At 44.6% G+C, this 24526-nt stretch overlaps 1 protein-coding gene across 1 annotated transcript; it reads left to right on the forward strand.

Annotated features, from left to right (window-relative positions):
- Positions 1–4380: 4380 nt before the first annotated feature.
- Positions 4381–24522, forward strand: LOC311130323 (uncharacterized protein; the record flags this gene model as incomplete). Its single annotated transcript, XM_084163054.1, has 18 exons — positions 4381–4389; positions 6068–7305; positions 10604–10728; positions 11415–11588; positions 11877–12291; positions 12434–12570; positions 12992–13017; positions 13207–13389; positions 14495–14654; positions 15044–15226; positions 15337–15415; positions 15528–15562; positions 15753–15822; positions 15939–16010; positions 22361–22401; positions 23179–23215; positions 23480–23591; positions 23717–24522. The coding sequence occupies 17 exons, from the start codon at positions 4381–4383 to the stop codon at positions 23568–23570; spliced, it is 3075 nt and encodes a 1024-aa protein (XP_084019180.1). The 3' UTR covers positions 23571–23591; positions 23717–24522.
- Between the last annotated feature and the right edge of the window lie 4 nt (positions 24523–24526).

Raw genomic sequence — 24526 nt, forward strand, 5'->3', positions numbered from 1 at the left:
CAACAAAATCCTCTCAGATCTTCATAAGTGCATAGGGTTTAGGTAAGGTTTAGGGGTCCATTTGGGATTGGGGCTACACACTCTCTGTCCAGCAATACCCTCAGCCTCGGCAACATGGCTGGTCTCTCTGTCTCCAGCAGGGTGCTACTGCCATCTGGTGTTGACAACAGGAACTGCATGTGTTGCAGCTGGAGAAAGGGTCTGTGAGTAGAGGAAGTAGATAGACTACTAGGGAGTAGCTGACCTGTGTTCAGACCCAGTGGGTCATGCTAATGCTAACTGTAGCTCCTCTCTGTCTGCAGGGGAAGGATCTCTGTCTGCAGGGGAAGGATCCTCTCTACGCCCAGATCAACAAAGGGAGGAAATAAAGAGACACACTGAACACTGGACTGACCTGCCAACGCTGACCAACCAACCTGATGTGTGTGTGGGCACACCTTCTCTTTATCAGCCTTTGCCTCTGCCTTCTCTTTACCTAGTAATTTCACCTTCCCCTCATCCTTGTCTTAGCCCTTTACCTTCTTCTCCTTCTCCTCCTTGCCGAAGACTCTGGGTGCGATGCCCCCCTTCCCCTGGAGGGAGGAGAGGAGGGAGGGTCGAGCTCCGGGCCGTAGGGAGTGTGAGTTGGAGGGTGTGTGTGATGTGGGGTTGAGGGAAGGAAGGGAGTTTGTAGGACTGTGAGGAGGAAGCAGGACTTCAGGTTTCTCAGGGAGGGCAGATTTGGTCCTGGGCTGCTTCAGCACCAACACTTCCTCATCCTGGAACTTTGCCCTCAAGGACTTGAAGTCCAGAGAGTCTTCTTCCTGTCAGACAGAGAAAGGAGGGGGGGGGGGGGGGGGGGGGGGTGAGATGGGTTGAAAACAGGTACCTCATACCTGAGAAAGACTAAGGGATTATAATAGAATTTAAAATCCCAGGTTATCGTTGAGCCCACTCTACAGATGTAGGATCACCCTGTTGCAGGAGAACTTGCAGGACATTTTAAACTTGTAGTGTATTTGAGGTTTAGAAAGGCTTCTGAAGTTTGTAATTTCCACTTTGAATTTATTTTGACTTGATTTTCCCTTATGAAAAATGTATCAACCCCTACAGAAATGTCATTAATTATAATCCACATAATAATTCACATTTCCTGTTGCTGCAGGATTATTTTCCTGCTGTAGCAAACTGGCTCAAATTAAGATCTTACATCTGTATCTCTGTCTCTTTTCACAGTCTAATTCAACATGAGATAAAACAAACTAAGTGACCGGATCATTATTTTCAAGGTGGGGTGCACAACCCCCAAAGCATCGTCCAGACCCTCTGGCACCAAAACTGCCAATAGAAACCCATAGAAGCCTAATTCCTTTAGGTGAGGGCCTGGGGGCAATAGAACTATAGGTCGGGGGCCCCGGGGCTGTGTGTGTATGTGTGTTACCCATCTCAAGCAGCAGCCTGGCGTCCCCTCTAACAAAGGATGGAACGCTCCATCTACTCGCCTTTCATTCTACTCGCTCTCTCTTTCTCTCTCGCCCTCTCACCCTCTCGCCCTCTCACCCTCTCTCTATATCAAGCATTGCTAGAGACTATGCTGCCAAAGGGGGACTGGGCCAAGCATTGTCTCCTTTCCCAACACACACACACACACAGCGGTATCAGACATAGTGTCTGTAGCAAGTGGATCCTGGTATGGACTGGTATACTGAGATCCTTATTTCTGATTGGCCGGTTTATTGGGATCTTGACATCTGTTTGGGTGTTTCCCCTTTATGTGAGTGTCTGCTGGATCACTATGCAGAAACAGACTCTCTGGGAGCTGCTCACACACACACACACACACACACACACACACACACAGTGTTTTTCCAAATGTCTCTTCTCAGACTGACTCAGAGAGAAAGGGAAGGCTTCAAAGTGAATGGACACTGGGGCATGGATGTTGCCAACCTAACAGACATCGCCTGGCATGAACGAACATTGCCAAACTATCGGACAGTGCCGGGCTTCGGATGGATGTTGCCAAACTAACTGATTCTGTGAATGAATTGCTCATTCTCTATAATAGATTTTGTACAATATAGATTAAAACAGAAAAATTGAAATTGAGTTTTTATTTTATAAGTCAATCAAGCCGCTGGAGTCAGCTTTCCTGGAGTTATACAGTCACAAGGCTTTAAGAGAGCTGATTGTCGATTTGCCAAACTAATTTTGTAAATAATAATAATAATAACAACAACAATGATAATTCTGTCCACAGACTTCTGTGCCATAAAATAGCCAGGCTTCAGTTATGCAACCAGAAGGTAACAAGCAATACCAAGATCTCCTTTGTCTGTCTGTTTGTCCAGGTTTCTGGATGTTGTTAAGTGTCTTTCCCTAACCCAGCCCTTGTCTATACCGCAGCCCTCCATGTTTATCAATATCCATGTTTATCAACATCCATGTTTATCAATATCTATGTTTATCAATGCCCATCTTTATCAACATCCATGTTTATCAATGCCCATGTTTACCAACATCCATGTTTATCAATATCCATGTTTATCAACATCCATGTTTATCAATATCTATGTTTATCAATGCCCATCTTTATCAACATCCATGTTTATCAACATCCATGTTTATCAATGCCCATGTTTATCAATATCCATGTTTATCAATATCCATGTGCCAATAACACGTTCCCACTGATGTACCCTGTAACCTCTTACAGTCATACTATCACCACCTCCATGCTTCATATCATCCCTCAGTCTGAGTGACAGGACCCTTACCCATCATCACAACCACATCAGACACTCACAGCTGTCTGTCATCGGCCCCTAACCTGTCTGTCTGTCTGTCTGTGCTACTGCTAGTACTACATCAACTGTGATGCCAATGACTCCCTATTTTATGGCCAAAGTCTCTGTGTAATTAGACTCATCTGGACTGACACCTTGAATAACTTTGTTTGGACAATAGAAGAAGAAGAAGAAGAAGAAGAAGAAGAAGAAGAAGAAGAAGACTAAAAGGAAAACATGCTGTTTGATTACATAATATTTCTAGACATATTTTATGCTTACCTCAGATAACGTTTTCTTAATGTAAATTGACACATTATTTTTATCTTTATGAATACGACAGCATTCTACAGTGGATTTTTAGAATAATTATTTATTTTCTGTTGATTTACGTCTCCACCATGTATTACTGTTACTATTAAACACATCCCAATGGCAGCTGGGTCTGGGTGATCACTGTGTGTGTGTGTGTGTGCCCCTTCTCTCACCTGCCTGACAGACACTGACACACATCTGTCAACAAAGGATGGCTTTAATGATGGTTTAGTATACCAATTGTATGAATAATATCCTACAGTATGACATATGTATGTTTCTCTAAATAGCCATATCATTATGTAAACATAACATGTATGATTATGTCCAAGTTTGTACATATCCATTGAAATCTGTATGTTTCCATGTGTCTTTGGAATGCAGTTTAAATACCCCTGTTGTCTACTTTGGAATGCTGACAGACTCCCCAAGCTGTGTCCCTTTTCTATGTCTCTGTTTGTCTAGAATATTTAATACAGCTATAGGCAACATGGGTCTAGGCCTAAATATACTGTATCACTGGCATATTAATAGGCACACACAATAGGATATAGGCTATCACATCTGTCATTTACCTGTTTGCCCAACATTTGTCAAATGACCGACGTGTAATAGCCTATCTTGATAAAGAAGGGGGAAACAAGTTTAATGAGCATTTCTTTGTGGTTTGTCAACAATCGCGCTTCTATGGCACCAGCTGCGAGTCATGACACGCACACCTGTCAGACGGCATTCCTGTTGGATGAAAGCTGTCAGAAAGTTAATCATGCACGTTCGGTTGAAATGCATTGAGCTCTCGACAGACACCACGATACCCGCTGGCTGGCTGACCCGTTTAGCTGGACCGACCGTTTCTGCGATGTACGCGTGAATAATTATTTGAGTGCAAGAGAGAGAATTCCAACATGACTTCAATCCGAGACCGAAACCATCCATCCCTGAAGCTAAGGAGCACATGCTGACAGAGAGTGTACATTTTACATATTAGTCATTTAGCAGACGCTCTTATCCAGAGCGACTTACAGGTAGTGAGTGCATACATGTTTCATGTAGAGGTATGTAGACTAGCCCAGTCGTCTATTAGTTGACAACAGTAACATTTACCCGTAGCCTCCTGGACTGTTGACACTGGAGAAAGTTATTCAGAGTTATTGCGTTGATTGTTTTGTGTAACTGCTTGGTGTAAGGACGTTACATGAAATAGCCAGAATGAGAGGCTGAAGCTGACACCTGGAGAAATAGAAGAGAGGTGGAACAAGGCTACCCATAGCTGTCTCTCACCCTGGTGGAATTACGCACGATGGACCAGGTAAGACCTTTGTTTGGTGTTATTACACTTTCAGTACTGGGCTCTTCTCATTTACTCTCTCCCTTGTACTCACACAGCGCCGTCTCGGTATAGCGGAGACCGAGGTTGGTTGTCTCTGCTTATTACTCCCAATCTAGAGGGTGGTGTGTGATAATTGTACAATTAACATGTGTGAATTCTTTGAAAGAACTCATCCACCTGCACAATTAATGTCAGCATGACAAAACATTGAGGTGAGGGGCAGAATTTTGTTGGGAATATCAATCAATCAATCAAATGTATTTATAAAGCCCTTTTTACATCACCAGATGTCACAAAGTGCTAAACAGAAACCCAGCCTAAAAGCCCAAACAGCAAGCAATGCTGTTCCATCAAAAAAAGGCTATTTCTAAGAATCCGTATACTATATTGCTTCATTCAAGGAATAAAGTAGTAGCAAACATTGTGACAACCAACCCCATACTGTGTGACAACCAACCCCATACTGTGTGACAACCAACCCCATACTGTGTGACAACCAACCCCATACTGTGTGACAACCAACCCCATACTGTGTGACAACCAACCCCATACTGTGTGACAACCAACCCCGCGATGGGGCTGGTTGTCACAAGTGGACAAAGTGTGATCGATGGCTTGTAACTCCATGTTGGAATAAGATATGAGGATAAAAGGGGTCCCTATTTTAACCCAAGACCTTGGTCTTTCTATTAATATTGAAAAGAGGCTTGTAAGATAGACTGGTGATGAGAAATACACACACGATTACAAAGTGTGACAACCAACCCCAATCACCTATAATGAAGGTCGTTACCATGAATACAGTTTCAGAACTGTGCCACAGTTTAATTTGTAATTACTGTGTAGTCAGATAGGGAGTTGGCATGACGCCCATTCTGCTTGTCTCAAAAACTATTAGGTGCTTCTTCTCTCTGGTTTATTGCTATATGTGGCTTTATTGTTTAAATGTCACATGATTTAATGCAGGTAAGGGCAACACTTTTTGTAATAACTTCACATTTGATATAAAATCTCTGACTTTATCTATAGGTCAGGGGCCCCGGGCTTGTATGTGTGTGTGTGTGTGTGTGTGTGTGTGTGTGTGTGCGTGCGTGTGTGTGGATGGATAGATGGCAGAGTCATCATGTGGTATAGCAGCCCAGAGTGATTCATGCTAGAACTGGTGACTAGTCCGTCAACACACACACACACACACACACACACACACACACACATACAAGCCCGGGGCCCCTGACCTATAGTTATATTGCCCCCAGGCCCTCACCTAAAGGAACTAGGCTTCTATGGGTTTCTATTGGCAGTTTTGGTGCCAGAGGGTCTGGATGATGCTTTGGGGGTTGTGTACCCCACCTTGAAAATAATGATCCGGTCACTTAGTTTGTTTTATCTCATGTTGAATTAGACTGTGAAAAGAGACAGAGATACAGATGTAAGATCTTAATTTGAGCCAGTTTGCTACAGCAGGAAAATTATCCTGCAGCAACAGGAAATGTGAATTATTATGTGGATTATAATGAATTACATTTTTGTAGGGGTTGCTACATTTTTCATAAGGGAAAATCAATTCAAAGTGGAAATTACAAACATCAGAAGCCTTTTTAAACCTCAAATACACTACAAGTTTGAAATGTCCTCCCCTCCTTTCTCTGTCTGATAGGAAGAAGACTTTCTGGACTTCAAGTCCTTGAGGGCAAAGTTCCAGGATGAGGAAGTGTTGGTGCTGAAGCAGCCCAGGACCAAATCTGCCCTCCCTGAGAAACCTAAAGTCCTACTTCCTCCTCACAGCCCGACAAACTCCCTTCCTTCCCTCAACCCCACATCACACACACCCTCCAACTCACACTCCCTACGGCCCAGGGCTCGACCCTCCCTCCTCTCCTCCCTCCAGGGGAAGGGGGGCATCGCACCCAGAGTCTTCGGCAAGGAGGAGAAGGAGAAGAAGGTAAAGGGCAATGAAAGGATTAATGGAGGGAAAGATATTGTAGAAGTAGCGGTGAGGTCAGATCTGCTGGACCAGAAACAGAAGAAAGAAGCAGACCTGGTCATGAAGGCCATGAAGAACAAGAAGGTGTCCCTGCTGTCCCCTGGGGGGTATAAGGGGGGCAGTGTTAAGCTGGTAGATGCGTCACCACCGCCCATAAACACAACAAAAAAGAAGGGTTTTCTGGAAATCAGGAAGTCAGTGAAAACAGGGAAGAAGGGGAAAGCGGGGAAAGGTGAGCATCCTCCTTTCCCCATACTGGACATAGCCAGCCCAGACCTGGCTGGCCCTGAACCTCTCATGCCTCTAACCACCTTCGGAACCCCAGCCCCCCCTGTTGATATACCCATATGTACCGCCATTATCCCACCTTCCCCAGCAGTACACATTGTTCACTTACCCCCTGCCCCGATACCTGCCCCAGTACTAGATTCCCCCTTACCCCCGGAGCTGTCTCATAACCCAGTATTTACCCTGTTACCCCCCACCCTGAAACCTGCACCAGCAGCTGAAGCCATTACAGTCGTTACACCACCCGACCCCATCCCAGTGATCCCTGACCCTCCTATCATTGATCATATCCATGAAACCCTCACTCCTAAAACCCCATCTGAAACCATCCTAGCCCCCACCCTGCCAGAATCAGTCTGCCCTAGCCCTTCCCCTGTTCCTGCCCCATCCAGCCCAATACCAACTCTCCCAGTCACCCCTATACCCCCTGCTACCCCCATCCCACCTCCACCCTCTACCTCCACCCCACCTCCACCTGTTATAGTCGAGACCTCTGCCTCTCCACTTCCCTCTCATACCCCCCCTCCCCCGGCGGGTGACCCCCCAGTCACACCCCCGTCCCCCCAGCCTGAGAGGCCCGTGCGGGTCCAGGAACGGCCACTCTCGGTCCTGTTGGCTCTAGGGCGAGCAGAGGAGATAAGTCCACCAAAAAAAAGAGAAAATCTTCAATGCTCTGGAGAAAGCCAAGAGGAAGCTCACCAGGTACACAATATACCTTCAATACATATACATTAACACTATCATCAACCTTAACATATACAGTGCATTCGGAAAGTATTCAGAACCCTTGTCTTTTTCCACATTTTGTTACGTTACAGCCTTATTCTAAAATAGATTAAATAAATAAAAAATCATAAATCTACACATAATACACCATAATGACAAAGTGAAAACAGGTTTTTAGAAATTTTTGCAAAACTGAAATATCTTATATAAGTATTCAGACCCTTTGCAATGAGACTCGAAATTTAGCTCAGGTGCATCCGGTTTCCATTGATCATATTTCTACAACTTGATTGGAGTCCACCTGTGGTCAATTCAATTGATTTGACTTGATTTGGAAAGGCACACACCTGTCTATATAAGGTCCCACAGTTGACAGTGCATGTCAGAGTAAAAACCAAGCCATGAGGTCGAAGGAATTGTCCGTAGAGCTCAGAGACAGGATTGTGTCGAGGCACAGATCTGGGGAAGGGTACCAAAACATTTCTGCAGCATTGAAGGTCCCCAAGAACACAGTGACCTCCATCATTCCTAAATGGAAGAAGCTTGGAACCACCAAGATTCTTCCTAGAGCTGGCCGCCTGGCCAAACTGAGCAATCGAGGGAGAAGGGCCTTGGTCAGGGAGGTGACCAAGAACCTGATGGTCACTCTGACAGAGCTCCAGAGTTCCTCTGTGGAGATGGGAGAATCTTCCAGAAGGACAACCATCTCTGCTGCACTCCACCAATCAGGCCTTTATGGTAGAGTGGCCAGACGGAAGCCACTCCTCAGTAAAAGGCACATGACAGCCCACTTGGAGTTTGCCAAAAGGCACCTAAAGGACTCTCAGACCATGAGAAACAAGATTCTCTGGTCTGATGAAACCAAGATTGTACTCTTTGGCCTGAATGCCAAGCGTCACGTGCAACCTGGCACCATCCCTACGGTGAAGCATGGTGGTGGCAGCATCATGCTGTGGGGATGTTTTTCAGCGGCAGGGACTGGGAGACTAGTCAGGATCGAGGGAAAGATGAACGGAGCAAAGTACAGAGAGATCCTTGATGAAAACCTCCTCCAGAGCTCTCAGGACCTCAGACTGGGGCAAAGGTTCACCTTCCAACAGGACAATGACCATAAGCACACAGCCAAGACAACGCAGGAGTGGCTTCGGGACAAGTCTTTGAATGTCCTTGAGTAGCCCAGCCAGAGCCCGTACTTGAACCCGGTCGAACATCTCTGGAGAGACCTGAAAATAGCTGTGCAGCGCGGCTCTCCATTCAACCCGACAGAGCTTGAGAGGATCTGCAGAGAAGAATGGGAGAAACTCCCCAAATACAGGTTTGCCAAGCTTGTAGCATCATACCCAAGAAGACTCAAGGCTGTAATCGCTGCCAATGGTGCTTCAACAAAGTACTGAGTAAAGGGTCTGAATACTTATGTAAATGTGATATTTAAGTGTTTTATTTTAATTAAATTAGCACTGTCCTAACATACACTACCGGTCAAAAGTTTTAGAACACCTACTCATTCAAGGGTTTTTCTTTATTTTTACTATTTTCTACATTGTAGAATAATATTGAAGATATCAAAACTATGAAATAACACATATGGAATCATGTAACCAAAGAAGTGTTAAACAAATCAAAATATAGTTTATAGCCACCCTTTGCCTTGATGACAGCTTTGCACACTCTTGGCGTTCTCTCAACCAGCTGCATGAGATAATCACCTGGAATGCATTTTAATTAACAGGTGTGCCTTGTAAAAAGTTAATTTGTGGAATTTCTTTCCTTCTTAATGCGTTTGAGCCATTCAATTATGTTGTGACAAGGTAGTGGGGTATACAGAAGATTTGGTAAAAGACCAAGTCCATATTATGGCAAGACCAGCTCAAATAAGCAAAGAGAAACGACAGTCCATCATTACTTTAAGACATGACGGTCAGTCAATGCGGAAAATTCCAAGAACTTTGAAAGTCTCTTCAAGTGCAGTCGCAAAAACCATCAAGCGCTATGATGAAACTGGCTCTCATGAGGACCGCCACAGGAATGGAAGACCCAGAGTTACCTCTGCTGCAGAGGATAAGTTCATTAGAGTTACCAGCCTCAGAAATTGCAGCCCAAATAAATGCTTCACAGAGTTCAAGTAACAGACACATCTCAACATCAACTGTTCAGAGGAGACTGTGTGAATCAGGCCTTCATGGTCGAATTGCTTCAAAGAAACCACTACTAAAGGACACCAATAAGAAGAAGAGACTTGCTTGGGCCAAGAAACACGAGCAATGGACATTAGACTGGTGGAAATGTGTCCTTTGGTCTGGAGTCCAAACTGGAGATTTTTGGTTCCAACCGCCGTGTCTTTGTGAGACGTGGGTGAACGGATTATCTTCGCATGTGTATTTCCCAACATAAAGCATGGAGGAGGAGGTGTTATGGTGTGGGGGTGCTTTGTTGGTGACACTGTCTGTGATTTATTTAGAATTCCACTTAACCAGCATGGCTACCATAGCATTCTGCAGCGATACGCCATCCCATCTGGTTTGGGCTTAGTGAGACTATCATTTGTTTTTCAACAGGACAATGACCCAACACACCTCCAGGCTGTGTAAGGGCTATTTAACCAAGAAGGAGAGTGATGGAGTGCTGCATCAGATGACCTGGCCTCCACAATCCCCCGACCTCAACCCAATTGAGATGGTGAAGGAAAAGCAGCTAACAAGTGCTCAGCATATGTGGGAACTCCTTCAAGACTGTTGGAAAAGCATTCCAGGTGAAGCTGGTTGTGAGAATCCCAAGAGTGTGCAAAGTTGTCACCAACGCAAAGGGTGGCTATTTGAAGAATCTCAAATATAAAATATATTTAGATTTGTTTAACACTTTTTTGGTTACTACATGATTCCATATGTGTTATTCCATAGTTTTGATGTCTTCACTATTATTCTACAATGTAGAAAATACTAAAAATAAAGAAAAACCCTTGAATGAGTAGGTGTTCTAAAACTTTTGACCGGTAGTGTATACCGGGCCAGTCAGACAGGGAATCAGGTAACATGGATCAGGTGTGTTTACATATTGATTAGCGAGAGGGGAGGATTGGTCTTGGGGTGTAGCGTTTCCTGTCCATCGCTCATCCCCCAGTCACTTTGGATAAAATAGTCTGCTAAATGACCATATTGTTATTATTATGTTATTATTAACTACTATTTTTCCCCCCAGCCCTCTGACGAGCCCCACCCCCGTGATATCCCTGCCTGAGCTCCCACCAATCGACTACAATAACCAGGCAGGGGCGGCGGCCCCTACACCCCTGAAACCGGCCCTGGTCAACGGTATTGGTATTAGTAAGTGTCTCTCTGGTTCTCTCCCTCTCTTTCTCTGTACATCTCTCTCCCTGAGACCCCTGTTCTCTCTCTTCCTCTCTCTCTCTTTCCATCTTCTGTTCACCCTGCTTTTGTACTCTGAACATGAAGTACACAGGAGTGCAGCTCATCCCTTACACCCCAGGTAAGACAATGGGTGTTGTTGCAATGCTGCAGACACTAAACAGCAGAGCAGGTAAAATACCTCTCTACCTCTCAGAGCCATAAACAACTCTGTCCTGAGGAGGGCGGAGGGGGAGAGAGAGGAGAGGGGAAGAGTAGGGTGGATGAGGAGGAAAGGGGGAGGAAGAGAGGGGGAGAGTAGGGCGGAGTAGAGGAGGAGAACGGGAGAGGGGGAGAGTAGGGTGGAGTAGAGGAGGTATTTAAACTATCACTGTCACTGTGGTGTAGAGGAACAGCGTGTCTGTCATAGTCTGCATGACTGGGTACTGCTGTCATTGTCTTCAGATTTAACAAAGCCTTCTAGAGAGGCCATAGGTGTTTGACTTCACAGACTTACACTACAACAACACTATAACATACACTGTAGGTTTCACTGCTTTAGCTTTCTTAGTATTGAACCTCTCCCTCTCTCCCTCCCTCTCTCCCTCCCTCTCTCCCTCCCTCTCTCCCTCTCTCTCCCTCCCTCTCTCTCTCTCTCTCTTTAGGGCAGGCGTCTCCTGTGTTGGAGGGGATAGCAGAGGAGGGGGCAAGGGACATGCTACCAGACCTGTTTGTGGTGCCCCCTCCTCCCCCGAGAAAGCGCCTCCCGAATGCTTCCATCCAGGGACCCCTGCCAGAGAAACCCCCCCGACTCCCCTCCGTGGACTTGACTGCCTATGGTATATCCCACCAACTTCTCCTCACACTGGACATGTTCTGTCACCAAAGAGCTCCACAGCAGTGTGTTCACAAACCACAGAAACAAACCACATTACACATAAACAAGCATATCTCACACACACACACACACACACACACACACACACACACACACACACACACACACACACACACACACACACACACACACACACACACACACACACACACACTAAAATGGAAAGGATAGAGTAGTGTTATCAGTGTGTGGTTATTCTTGTTGAGTAACTATCTGTCTCTCTTCACAGCTGTGGAGATTCCTGTTCCTTCAGAGTTCTCCGAAGCTGATCCTGCTCTCAACATTCCTGAGTTTGAGGTAGTAGGATTGAATGTTCTGGAATTGGAAGCCCCGGAGTTCCAGCCTGCAGACTTAGTGGAGTTAGAGGTGTCTAAGTGTGTGGACGGAGAATACGGTGACCCTGAGTTTATCCCACTAGAGGCAGACAACATTCCAGAGACAGTGCTTCTAGAACAGGAGATTCTGGAAGAGGGTGAGGAGCTTCCGGAAGTCGAGGACCAGGGAGTTCCAGAGTTTGGAGTTGAATTCAGAGAGATTCCAGAATCAGAACTGGGGTTGGAGGTTCCATTCGAGGTTCCTGTGGAGGTTCTTCAGGACACTGTCCATGCCTCCCCTTTCAGCCAGGACTCCCAGCCAGCTGCAGGGTAACACAACCAGCTATCTCTTACTCTCTCTCAAACGTACCTAATTTTCAAGAACATATCCAGCTCTTGTTCTCCACTAGAATAGTGCCTTATGTCATGTTGTTGTCACTGACTGACCGTTCTCCCACCCCCAACTCTCCAGAGCCCACGCAGAAGACGGCACCTATGAGAGCTGTGACAATGCCTATGAGGACATGCCCTCAGCCAAGCAGAAGGTCAAGGGTCAACCCACCAAGAAAAAGAAAGGATCAGCGAAGAGTAAGACACAGGCACCTTACAGTAAGTTCTCACTCATCATAAAGAACCTTAGATACTGTCCACCATATGACACTCCAGCTGTGGGTATGAGAGATGAGGTCAGATGTGTGTGTGTGTGTGTGTGTGTGTGTGTGTGTGTGTGTGTGTGTGTGTGTGTGTGTGTGTGTGTGTGTGTGTGTGTGTGTGTGTGTGTGTGTGTGTACTGTATGTAATGTATGTAATGTAATGTAATGTAATGTAGTCCAGGCAGTGAGGCTAATATGTGGAGATGTCTCCTTTACTCTTTTCTCCTATCAACCCTTGACAAACTGACATTGCTTTCTCACTCATGATTGGATCTTATCTAGCCATAACTGCAGCCAATAAGATAAATTAACAGAAACTATGGGCTCAGATGTCATCATGTTTTCTTAACTATTTATCTTCCTTTCATCTTTCACAGACCCATATGCTGAGACTCAGCTTCCGGTAAGGAATATTCTGGGTGTTTTGATTGGTTGATAGCTCAGTATTTGAAAGTATTTAACCCAGGTCTGTGTTACACACAGTAAAGGCTTGATCTATCGCTCAGGTACTTCTCTGCATCTATCATGTGTTCATCTAATGACCCACTAAAGATCTTGACAGACATGTCCCTCATCTTCCAATTGTTTACAGACTGAAGAAACACTCAAGACTGGCTGGTTCTTGAAGAAACCTGCCTCGGAAACCCCAGATGAGAAAGAATTGAAAAAGAAAGAAAAACAACGTCTGGAGAAGGAGAAGAAAGAACAGAAAGAAAGAGAGAGGAAAGAGCAGAAAGAGAGAGAGAAGAAAGAAAATGAGATGAAGAAGTTTAAGGTAAGTAACCCTAAGAGGAGAGGAGAGGAGAGGAGAGGAGAGGAGAGGAGAGGAGAGGAGAGGAGAGGAGAGGAGAGGAAAGGAAAGGAAAGGAAAGGAAAGGAAAGGAAAGGAAAGGAAAGGAAAGGAAAGGAAAGGAGAGGAGAGGAGAGGAGAGGAGAGGAGAGGAGAGGAGAGGAGAGGAGAGGAGAGGAGAGGAGAGGAGAGGAGAGGAGAGATGAGAGGAGGGGAGGGGAGGGGAGGGGAGAGGAGAGGAGAGGAGAGGAGAGGAGAGGAGAGGAGGGGAGGGGAGAGGAGATGAGGGGAGAGGAGAGGAGAGGAGAGGTAGAAAAGAGGAAAGAAGGGGAGAGGAGAGGAGAGGAGAGGAGAGGAGAGGAGAGGAGAGGAGAGGAGAGGAGAGGAGAGGAGAGGAGAGGAGAGGAGAGGAGAGGTAGAAAAGAGGAAAGAAGGGGAGATGAGAGGAGGGGAGGGGAGAGGAGAGGAGAGGAGAGGAGAGGAGAGGAGAGGAGAGGAGAGGAGAGGAGAGGAGAGGAGAGGAGAGGAGAGGAGAGGAGGGGAGGGGAGATGAGGGGAGGGGAGATGAGAGGAGAGGAAAGGAGGGTGGAATAGTATTCTCGGGCAGTAGAAACCAGTGTGATTTCAGTAGAAACCAGTGTGATTTCATTCCTTCAGGATGGCAGATTATCTGAACAACATGTTTACATGGTAATAACACAGAGAGATGTCTTCTGACTTGAGATACACAGGGTTAACTTACATTTTTTAGCAAGTCTCCCAATGACGTCAATGAATGATTTTCAGTCAGAGTTGGATCTCAAGTCTGAATACTAACGACGGGGGAAGGGGTGGGACTTATCAAATAAATATCAAAGTGTTGCTAGTACGCACACTACATACACTGCACACACTGCACATTACACTAATATGCTCTGTAATACACAGATTAATACACAAGGTAATATCAACAGTAGCAGCCCCACTAGCAGTTTATGTCATTAATGTAAAGCCCAACTGGATTAACAGATTTACATTACATGAATCACGCTCCTCTACAGTAAATACAGTATGGGCTGCTGAGAGTATATTTCCACGTGTGTGTGTGTAGATAACAGGTCAGAAGGAGGCTATATACCAGGCTACAGTAATGGTAGCGTCTAAAGGACGTAAGAACGACCTGGCTGTGAAGAATCGGGACATCGTCAGCATCATACGGACCACAAACTGCCCCAAAGGAAAATGGCTGGCCAGGGACAGCACTAATACATGTAGGTTACACACCTCCCTAACCCCTGACCTCTGACCTCTACACAAATACAGATGTGCATAAAATCAGTCAAATGAATGGCTCAAAATCTGGAGTAGTTGTTTGAATATAGGTTTACATATCAATGTGGGTGCATAGATTACTACATCTCAGTTATAGCAGGTGCACAGCAGGAAATGCAAACTTGTAGTGTATTTAAGTTTTAAAAAGTATTCTAAAGGTTGTAATTTCCCATTTGAAATGTCAGACTTGATTTGCCCTAATGAAAAGTGTATCAAACCCTACAAAAATGTCCACATATAATAATTCACATTTCCTGTTGCTGCAGGATTATTTTGGCTCAAATTAAGATCCTACATCTGTATGTGTTATATGTATGTGTGTGTGTAGATGGGTACATCTCAGTGAGCCACGTGGAGCTGGACATTAAGGAGATGTTGGAACTGGGGAAGAAGGCTTCTCGGGCCATCAGCTGTAAGAACAGCACCACTCTGGTAGAACAGGGAGGAGAGGTGGCCAGTATAGACAGCAGGACGTCCAACCATTACCCACTACAGGAAGATACAGACAGCTGTAAGTACTTCACTGATTACAGTCATTAATTTAGTGCACATGCACACGTGTCATATTGTGGATCCAAATAAACAATTAATCTCTGTGTGTGTGTGTGTTCTCCCCCCCAGTCACAGACGACAGTGAGGAGTGGACGCATGATGATGATGAACCTCTCTCCTCCCCCATTGACGAAGAGCCCACAGAGAGGTCAGTCCATAACGCAGATATTACAATATTGACTATTATAACAGTCTGATTACAGCTGCGTCCGAAATCCATGCAAGTTTAACCTATGAACGTTCTCTATTCTCTTCTACAGCGGCCAAATCCGAACAATGTCCATGCCGGAGATGGGTGAGTGAAACACAACAGTCAAACCACAGAATGATCTATCTAACTATCAATGAGCCGTGACTGGCCTAACCTTCCTGCAATTCCTGTTTTTCTTAGATTTTTTGTTCCTCTTGAAATACCTAAAATATCTTTGGCTAACTATTGCTTGTTGTTGTTGTTGGCTATTATTGTGTGCTTGTTCTTCCTCCAGGAAGCAGAGAGCCTAGCATCCACCACCAACACACACTCAGTGATGCAAGCATAGATGACATTGACATGCAGTGAGTCACACATACATAATAGATAGATAATGATTTTAATATTATTAACAATATTCTGTCCAATAGCCTCCATTCTGATGTCTATCTGTCTGTCTGTCTGTCTGTCTGTTCTGCAGGGCGAGACATGAAGCACTTCAGAAGCTGGCCACTTTCTTCCACAAACCTGTTGTAGAGGGACCCATCACGAGGTATACACTTGCACACACACACACACACACACACACAAATGCAAATAGTCTGGGTAGCCATTTGATTAGATGTTCAGGAGTCTTATAGCTTGGGGATAGAAGCTGTTTAGAAGCCTCTTGGACCAAGACTTGGCGCTCCGGTACCGCTTGCCGTGCGGTAGCAGAGAGAACAGTCTATGACTAGGGTGGCTGGAGTCTTTGACAATTTTTAGGGCCTTCCTCTGACACCGCCTGGTATAGAGGTCCTGGATGGCAGGAAGCTTGTCCCCAGTGATGTACTGGGCCGTACGCACTACCCTCTGTAGTGCCTTGCGGTCGGAGGCCGAGCAATTGCCATACCAGGCAGTGATGCAACCAGTCAGGATGCTCTCGATGGTGCAGCTGTAGAACCTTTTGAGGATCTGAGGACCCATGCCAAATCTTTTCAGTCTCCTTAGGGGGAATAGGTTTTGTCGTGCCCTCTTCACGACTGTCTTGGTGTGCTTGGACCATGTTAGTTTGTTGGTGATTTGGACACCAAGGAACTTGAAGCTCTCAACCTGCTCCACTACAGCCCCGTCGATGTGAATGGGGGCGTGCTCGGTCCTCTTATTTTTCCTGTAGTACACAATCATCTCCTTTGTCTTGATCACGTTGAGGGAGAGGTTGTTGTCCTGGCACCACACAGCCAGGTCTCTGACTTCCTCCCTATAGGCTGTCTCCCGTTGTCGGTGATCAGGCCTACCACTGTTGTGTCATCGGCAAACTTAATGATGGTGTTGGAGTCGTGCCTGGCCATGCAGTCATGAGTGAACAGGGAGTACAGGAGGGGACTGAGCACGCACCCCTGAGGGGCCCCCGTGTTACCTACCCTTACCACCTGGGGGCGACCCGTCAGGAAGTCCAGCATCCAGTTGCAGAGGGAGGTGTTTAGTCCCAGGATCCTTAGCTTAGTGATGAGCTTTGAGGGCTGAGCTGTAGTCAATGAATAGCATTCTCACATAGGTGTTCCTTTTGTCCAGGTGTGAAAGGGCAGTGTGGAGCGCAATAGAGATTGCATAATCTGTGGATCTGTTGGGGCGGTATGCAAATTGAAGTGGGTCTAAGGTTTCTGGGATAATGGTGTTGATGTGAGCCATGACCAGCCTTTCAAAGCACTTTATAGCTACAGACATGAGTGCTACGGGTCTGTAGTCATTTAGGCAGGTTACCTTAGTGTTCTTGGGCACAGAGACTATGGTGGTCTGCTTGAAACATGTTGGTATTACAGACTCAGACAGGGAGAGGTTGAAAATGTCAGTGAAGACACTTGCCAGTTGGTCAGCGCATGCTCGGAGTACACATCCTGGTAATCCGTCTGTCTTGTGACTGTTGACCTGTTTAAAGGTCTTACTCACATCGGCTACAGAGAGCGTGATCACACGGTCGTCCAGAACAGCTGATGCTCTCATGCATGCTTCAGTGTTACTTGCCTCGAAGCGAGCATAAAAGTAATTTAGCTCGTCTGGTATGCTCGTGTCACTGGGCAGCTCGCGGCTGTGCTTCCCTTTGTAGTCTGTAATAGTTTGCAAGCCCTGCTACATCCGACGAGCGTCGGAGCCAGTGTAGTACGATTCAATCTTAGTCCTGTATTGACGCTTTGCCTGTTTGATGGTCCGTCGGAGGGCATAGCGGGATTTCTTATAAGCTTCCGGGTTAGAGTCCCGCTCCTTGAAAGCGCCAGCTCTACCCTTTAGCTCAGTGCGGATGTTGCCTGTAATCCATGGCTTCTGGTTGAGGTATGTACGTACAGTCAGTGTGGGGACGACGTCATCAGCACTTATTGATCAAGCCAGTGACTGATGTGGTGTACTCCTCAATGCCATTGGAAGAATCCTGGAACATATTCCAGTCTGTGCTAGCAAAACAGCCCTGTAGCTTAGCATCTGCTTCATCTGACCCTTTTTTATTGACCGAGTCACTGGTGCTTCCTGCTTTAGTTTTTGCTTGTAAGTAGGAATCAGGAGGATAGAATTATGGTCAGATTTGCCAAATGGTGGGCGAGGGAGAGCTTTGTACGTGTCTCTGTGTGTGGAGTAAAGGTGGTCTAGAGTTTTTTTCCCTCTGGTTGCACATTTAACATGCTGGTAGAAATTAGGTAAAACTGATTTAACTTTCCCTGCATTAAAGTCCCTGGCCACTAGGAGCGCTTCCTCGATGAGCGTTTTGCTGTTTGCTTATGGCTGTATACAGTTCATTGAGTGCGGTCTTAGTGCCAGCATCGGTTTGTGGTGGTAAATAGACAGCTACGAATAATATAGATGAAAACTCTCTTGGTAGATAGTGTGGTCTACAGCTTATCATGATATACTCTACCTCAGGCGAGCAAAACCTTGAGACTTCCTTAGATATCATGCACCAGCTGTTGTTTACAAATATACATAGACCGCCACCACATCCTGCCGATACAGTGTATCTAACCTGCCAGCTGTATGTTATTCATGTCTTTGTTCAGCCACGACTCGGTGAAACATAAGATATTACAGTTTTTAATGTCCCGTTGGTAGGATATACGTGCTTGTAGTTCGTCCACTTTATTATCAAGCGATTGTAAGTTGGCCAATAGTATCGATGGCAAAGGCAGATTAGCCACTCATCTCCGGCTCCTTACCAGGCACCCCGATCTCCTTCCGCGATATCTCCTTTTCTTTCTACTGCGAATGACGGGAATGAGGGCCCTGTCGGGTGTCTGGAGCTCTCTCATCCGACTCATTAAAGAAAAATTATTTGTCCAGTTCAAGGTGAGTAATCGCTGTTCTGATGTCCAGAAGCTCTTTTCGGTCATAAGAGACGGTAGCAGCAACATTATGAACAAAATAAGTCACAAACATTGCGAAAAAACACACAAAATAGCACGGTTGGTTAAGAGTCCATAAAACGGCAGCCATCCCCTCCGGCGCCATCTATAAAGTCATGACGACAGTCAAATGCCACGTGACCGTTTAGTCACGGTAATTAGGCTTCTCCAAGCTCTGATGCTGCTGATGGTCTTTAGTAGCCTACCAAACTTTCTAACTGCCTGGTACTCAGCACTCTATTGTCCCTCTAATCACTCTGACATCAATGCAAATGTAATCGAAAATCTAATCAAACACTTCATGAGAGCCCATGAGCTCATGTTGTGCAACATTTCTATAGGCTATGTAATTGCGTGAGAAAACAGAGTGATGGCCTCTATTAAAAAGAGGAGGATCCCATCAGCTTTCTATAGGCTAGGCCTACTATATTTATTTCTCAACTTTCCTAATATTAAGCACATTGCTTCTCTTTACAACAGGAGTCTAGCCTACCTGGCTGGCATGAAAATGAACCACGGGAAAAGCGTCCTCCATTTGCTATTTAAGTGTATGTATTTTTTTCGCTGCCCTGTTTTGAGACAGGTGCATGATAATGATCCATTCTAAATCGAAACAAATTTCACAAATATATTATTTAGTATATGTAAAGACTTGATTAAATCAAGAATAGTGTGATGGGTGACAATATTAGCTTATCACTTGTGAATTACATATTATCACTTGTGAATGATGCCCAGCTTAAGGCAAACAGCGCATGCTTTTTTTTGGCACATTTTTCAAATCATAGTCGCACGCCTCATGTAGCCTAGCCCATAGGCCAGGGGCGGTGTGTTCATTAGGGCGATATGGGCGACGCACTGCCAAACGGGAAAAGGAAGGGATTTTTTTTCTAATCAATTATATCACGGCAACAGTAGTTATCAGTGTTCTAATCTAGACGTCTGATCTGCCACTAAATGTCCAATCAGGCTAAAGTCGTGCTTCAAATGGCCCCGCCCCTTTTGGGGCGATTTCAGTCAGGTTGAAAATCGCCCCAGAAGTCTCTCATAGACTCTCATGTAAAATCTTTTTTTTTCAAATATCAGAGCTTTCAATACAATCTCTATGGGTTCCGGGAGGGCTTGCACTTACGCGCTTTCGTCATACGTAACATAACCATGAACGTAACTAAGAAAAGAGCGGGTAGCAGCGTCAATCAATTCACGTACTACTGTCAAGATGGCTAGCGTTCAGTGCAACTCGATTGTCTCTTTGAAAGAAGTTCCTTTTTGTCGGCGAACAAATCAAGATAAATTGGCAACGAAACAATTAGGACCTCCCAGACCAAATTTAATAATTCAACAGGTTTCTACTAAAGGGGGAAAGTCCTACACCCGAGGATTTTCCAAAAATTGGTACGAACGAAAAACCTGGCTAGCAGGCTGCGATGTAGCTAATGCAGTCTTCTGCTACCCCTGCTTACTCTTTCACCCTGAAGGCGGCACGGCAGACAGCACCGCTTGGACAGCGACTGGTGTAACGGACATGCACCATCTTTCAGAAAAGATTAAGAAACATGAGCTGTCAAAGACCCACATGGATAGCTGTTTGAGATTGTCTGCTTTGGGGAGAGTGAACATTGCCACTCAACTGGACGAGGGATACAGGCTAGCTGTCCGCCGCCACAACGATGAGGTTAGCAAGAACCGCCACATCCTCAGCCGGCTAATCCAGTGTGTGAAGTTTTGCGGAGTGTTTGAGTTAGCTTTGCGAGGCAAAGATGAAACTGAGGGCTCCACCAACCCTGGTATTTTTCTTGGACTTGTCAACTTTGTGGCACAATTAGATGAGGTGTTTTATGGAAATGCATATTGTTTATGCAGTGTTGAGGAATGTGAAAGAACACCCTTGATTATTTTTACTGTGATAACTTATTTTGCTTTTGTAAGCCAACACTTTTGAGATCAGTCAATAAATGCTTCTGGTATTGACTTATATGCTGCCCCTGTCTTCATGTTGTTGCTGGACATATCTTTTTTAAAATGTGTGTAGGTCACCTAAATCATCAGAAAAATTGCCCCCCCTGAGAATTTTTTCAGGAGCCGCCACTGCCATAGGCCTATATGTTTTGAAAAGGTTTTTATCACAACTAAAGTGGCCAAATAACTTCTTAAAATGAAGGACATTAATCTGCTTTACAACAAACGGGTGTAGAGCGTAACAGGCATACATACGCAATGAGTGAGTTTCAAGTTTGGGGAAGATAATTTTCACTATAAAAATGCACCTTTATAATAAAAGCATTACATGCATAATCGCATTTGTGGTCACTTTTGAGAATGGTGTTTTCCTGCTAATGGAACATTTGCGCTTAAAGCCTACTGCCGTGTGCGCATTGCTGTGCTTATAATGTGAAGAAATAGCCTAATAGTTTATCAACTTTTTAAGCTAAACGTTCTCATCTGTTGCGTCAGGCTCATTGCTTAAATCTGGTTTTTTTATGCTAGTGGTTGAATTAATTTGGGATCTATCGCATCCCACAATTGTCCCAGACTATGTTTGGAATATTTATTTCTCGCACAGAATAGAATAAGTAAACTTTTGTACTATGGGGGATAGTAGACTGACATAGGCTAGTGCTTTTGCTGTTCGTTAGGCCTACTCATCTTGTTGGCTGACGAAAAGTAAATGTGGACAGTTCTTCCAATATCTTCAATATGCGCCTCAGAATTAGATAAGGATGCGAGCAGTTGCGTCCCCGATGTGTCGGTCTTCACCTGTAGCATAGTGAGAAAGGCCCGATCACGTGACTGAGAGCCATGTGAGTGAGAGGTGCTTCGGCACGCAGCCGGGAGAAGGGAATTATAATTATTATATTCAGCCCAAGGGCACAATGGCCACTGGCCGCAAAAGGCATGGATTGTTTTAGGGGGCATTACGGCCAAACAAAGGGGATGCAGCTGGGAAATTCGAGGTATTATCAAGTGCTTGTCAAATTGTGAATGAGAGACTGATGAAGTTTGTACAGCCTGCGCAACAAACAAAGCAGAGCTCATGCCTTTCATGTGACTTTTTTCCAATCATCATTAGAGTCACATCATGCAGCCTTAGAATGTATTACAAATGAAAACATATAGCCCAACAGTTGTATCACAACTAAAGTTACACAAATAACTCTAAATTAAGCATATAGGAGTACCTGTTTCTTTGTTATCCGCTCAACACAGAATAGCCGCATGTGCGCACTCCCTCAAATCGTTTGGAGAAAATATATTTTCTGTTTTATTCAGCTATGTTCAATTGTATTCTTCATACTATAAAATAATTCCACGGAATTCTAAGCAAATCTTGTCTGCTAAATGAACTAGTGTAGCCCACAGCCATATGGCATAGCCAGATCAGGGCCTAACATAAGGACAACTCAGAGTATGCTATTCTGTTCTTCTGAAATAGACTACATTTCCTTCAGCAGCTCCTCTTCTCTTATTTTTTTCTCTTTCTTCTCCTCTCCCTACTCCCAATCTCTCTCTTTCCCTACTGTCTCCCTCTAAGAAGACCTGAAGAACCTGAAACTGAACCTGAAGAAGAACCGATCAGTAAGTAACCGCTCTGGGTGGATTCTGTGTCCTACACATTGCACACATTAGGTCTATAGTCCTTGGGCTGGTTACCCAGACCCAAATTATCCATTGTGCATGCCTTTCTTTCAAACAGATGTAGAATCTTAATTTGATCACCCTGTTGCAGGAGAACTTTCTTGCAATGCAAAAAAGGCTTCTGAAGTTTGTAATTTCCACATTTACATTTTTTAAAACTTGATTTTACATTTCCCTTATGAAAAATGTATCAACCCCTACAAAAATGTCCATTAATTATAATCCACATAATAATTCACATTTCCTGTTGTTGCAGGATTATTTTCCTGCTGGACCAAACTGGCTCAAATTAAGATCCTACATCTGTAATAGTCCCGAGGGGTATACTACAAAGCAGGATCAATGAGTTAGCCAGCTAACTTGCCTAAATATTCTGAAATAACGTTAACTTTTTAGAAAGATGAGCTTGAAATTGGCATGATCTATTGACTCAACAACCAAAACACATATAGAACTTTAACTTTATTAATGAATCAAAAACTCAACAGTTATTTCTGGTTTGTTATCAAAGTTAGCTGGCTAATTCATTGTTCCTAGTTTGTAGTATACCCCTCAGTAGGGTTAAATCTGGGTCTAGGAAACCAGCTCATAATGGTTGAAAGAATGTTGTTGGAATTCATGAGTTCAGTGAAAGGAATTCACTTTCTACTTGTGAATCTGACACTCAGATGACAGTGGGAAAATTCTTTTAAAACATCTTCCTTCTTTCATTTCCAGGCCCTATGGACATAGAAGGACCAGAGACGGTGTACCTGTAAGTAGGATAGAAAGAAATGTCACATTGTGTATTCTGTTATCAGACTGGTTTTCTGGCCTTGGGTTGTGAATGTTATTGAGCTGTGTCACTGAGTGTGTGTGAGTGTAGGTGTGTGTCTGACAGGCATTTGTGTGTGTGTGTGTGTGTGTATGTGTCTTAAAGGCATTTGAGTGTATGTCTAACAGGCATTTGTGTTTGAGTGCGTCTGAAAGGCTTTTGTGTTTGAGTGTGTGACAGGCATCTGTGTGTGTTTCTCTGTAGGTGTAAAGAGGAAGCAGATTTGAAGCTTCCAGATATGGTGATTCTTCCTCCTCCTGACCTGTATGCAGACATCATCATCAGTGATACTTAGTAGACTACAAACTACCTACAGGTAAGAAAGTTGCTTTACTTTACAGCTCAAATAGTCACCACTGAGCAGAAACGCTGATCAGTCAATTACAAGGCTATTGATAATGCATTGATGATGTCTGGGTCTGTTCTCTCTTCTGTGAGCAGCTGGAGAACAGAAGAAGAACGGCAAAATGGTATGTCTGTCGTCGACTGCCAGTCATCTGCCAGATAACAAAGACTTGTAGGATCTCTGTCTGCACAACCTGCAATCAGATGGACTATTTCTGTTATAATATTGTTTCGGCCGGGATTCAATCCGAGCGCTCTAGTCGACAAAGCAGCTTTTTATGGCAATGTTACCATGTTCGCGGAGATCGCATTCAAGGTAAATGCTGCAGATGTCGGCAAATAACTTTTAATTGGAAATTACCGATAAATGTCAAGGACACTATAGCACGGTTTTGGATTTAATCTCTTGTATTGATGTCCGTCCAGGGTTATGGAGGATGACATGAAGGGCATTATACAGACAGAGAGCAGTTCTGTTTATACTGAATGTTTAATCGTTTTATAGAAAGACAATTATGGGATACCATACATGCGATGGTTGAGGTTCCACTGTGTAATGATGTATCTTTACAAGTGTTCGTGTTTGAAATGGCTATGACGACTCAATACTGTATCCAGCTACTGTCTGTGTCTCCAATGACACCCTATTCCCTGTGTAGTGTACTAACTTTGACCTAAGTGGTTAGCCACATAGGGCTCAGTCAAAAGTAGTGCACTACACAGGGAATAGGATGCCTGCCATATTAGACTTTTCTGTTGTTTTTTATATTCCCAATGAATTTCCCATTAAGTATTATAGAGAGAGAAAGCCATTTGATGTAACATTTAGTTTAAGTCATGCTCATTTAGCTACCACCTCTGCTAGTTGTGATCTGGTGATTAATAAAAACTCAAAGCAGTGGTCTA

This window comes from Coregonus lavaretus (assembly GCF_964263955.1).
Source record: "Coregonus lavaretus genome assembly, chromosome: 6".
NCBI classification, from domain to species: Eukaryota; Metazoa; Chordata; class Actinopteri; order Salmoniformes; family Salmonidae; genus Coregonus; species Coregonus lavaretus.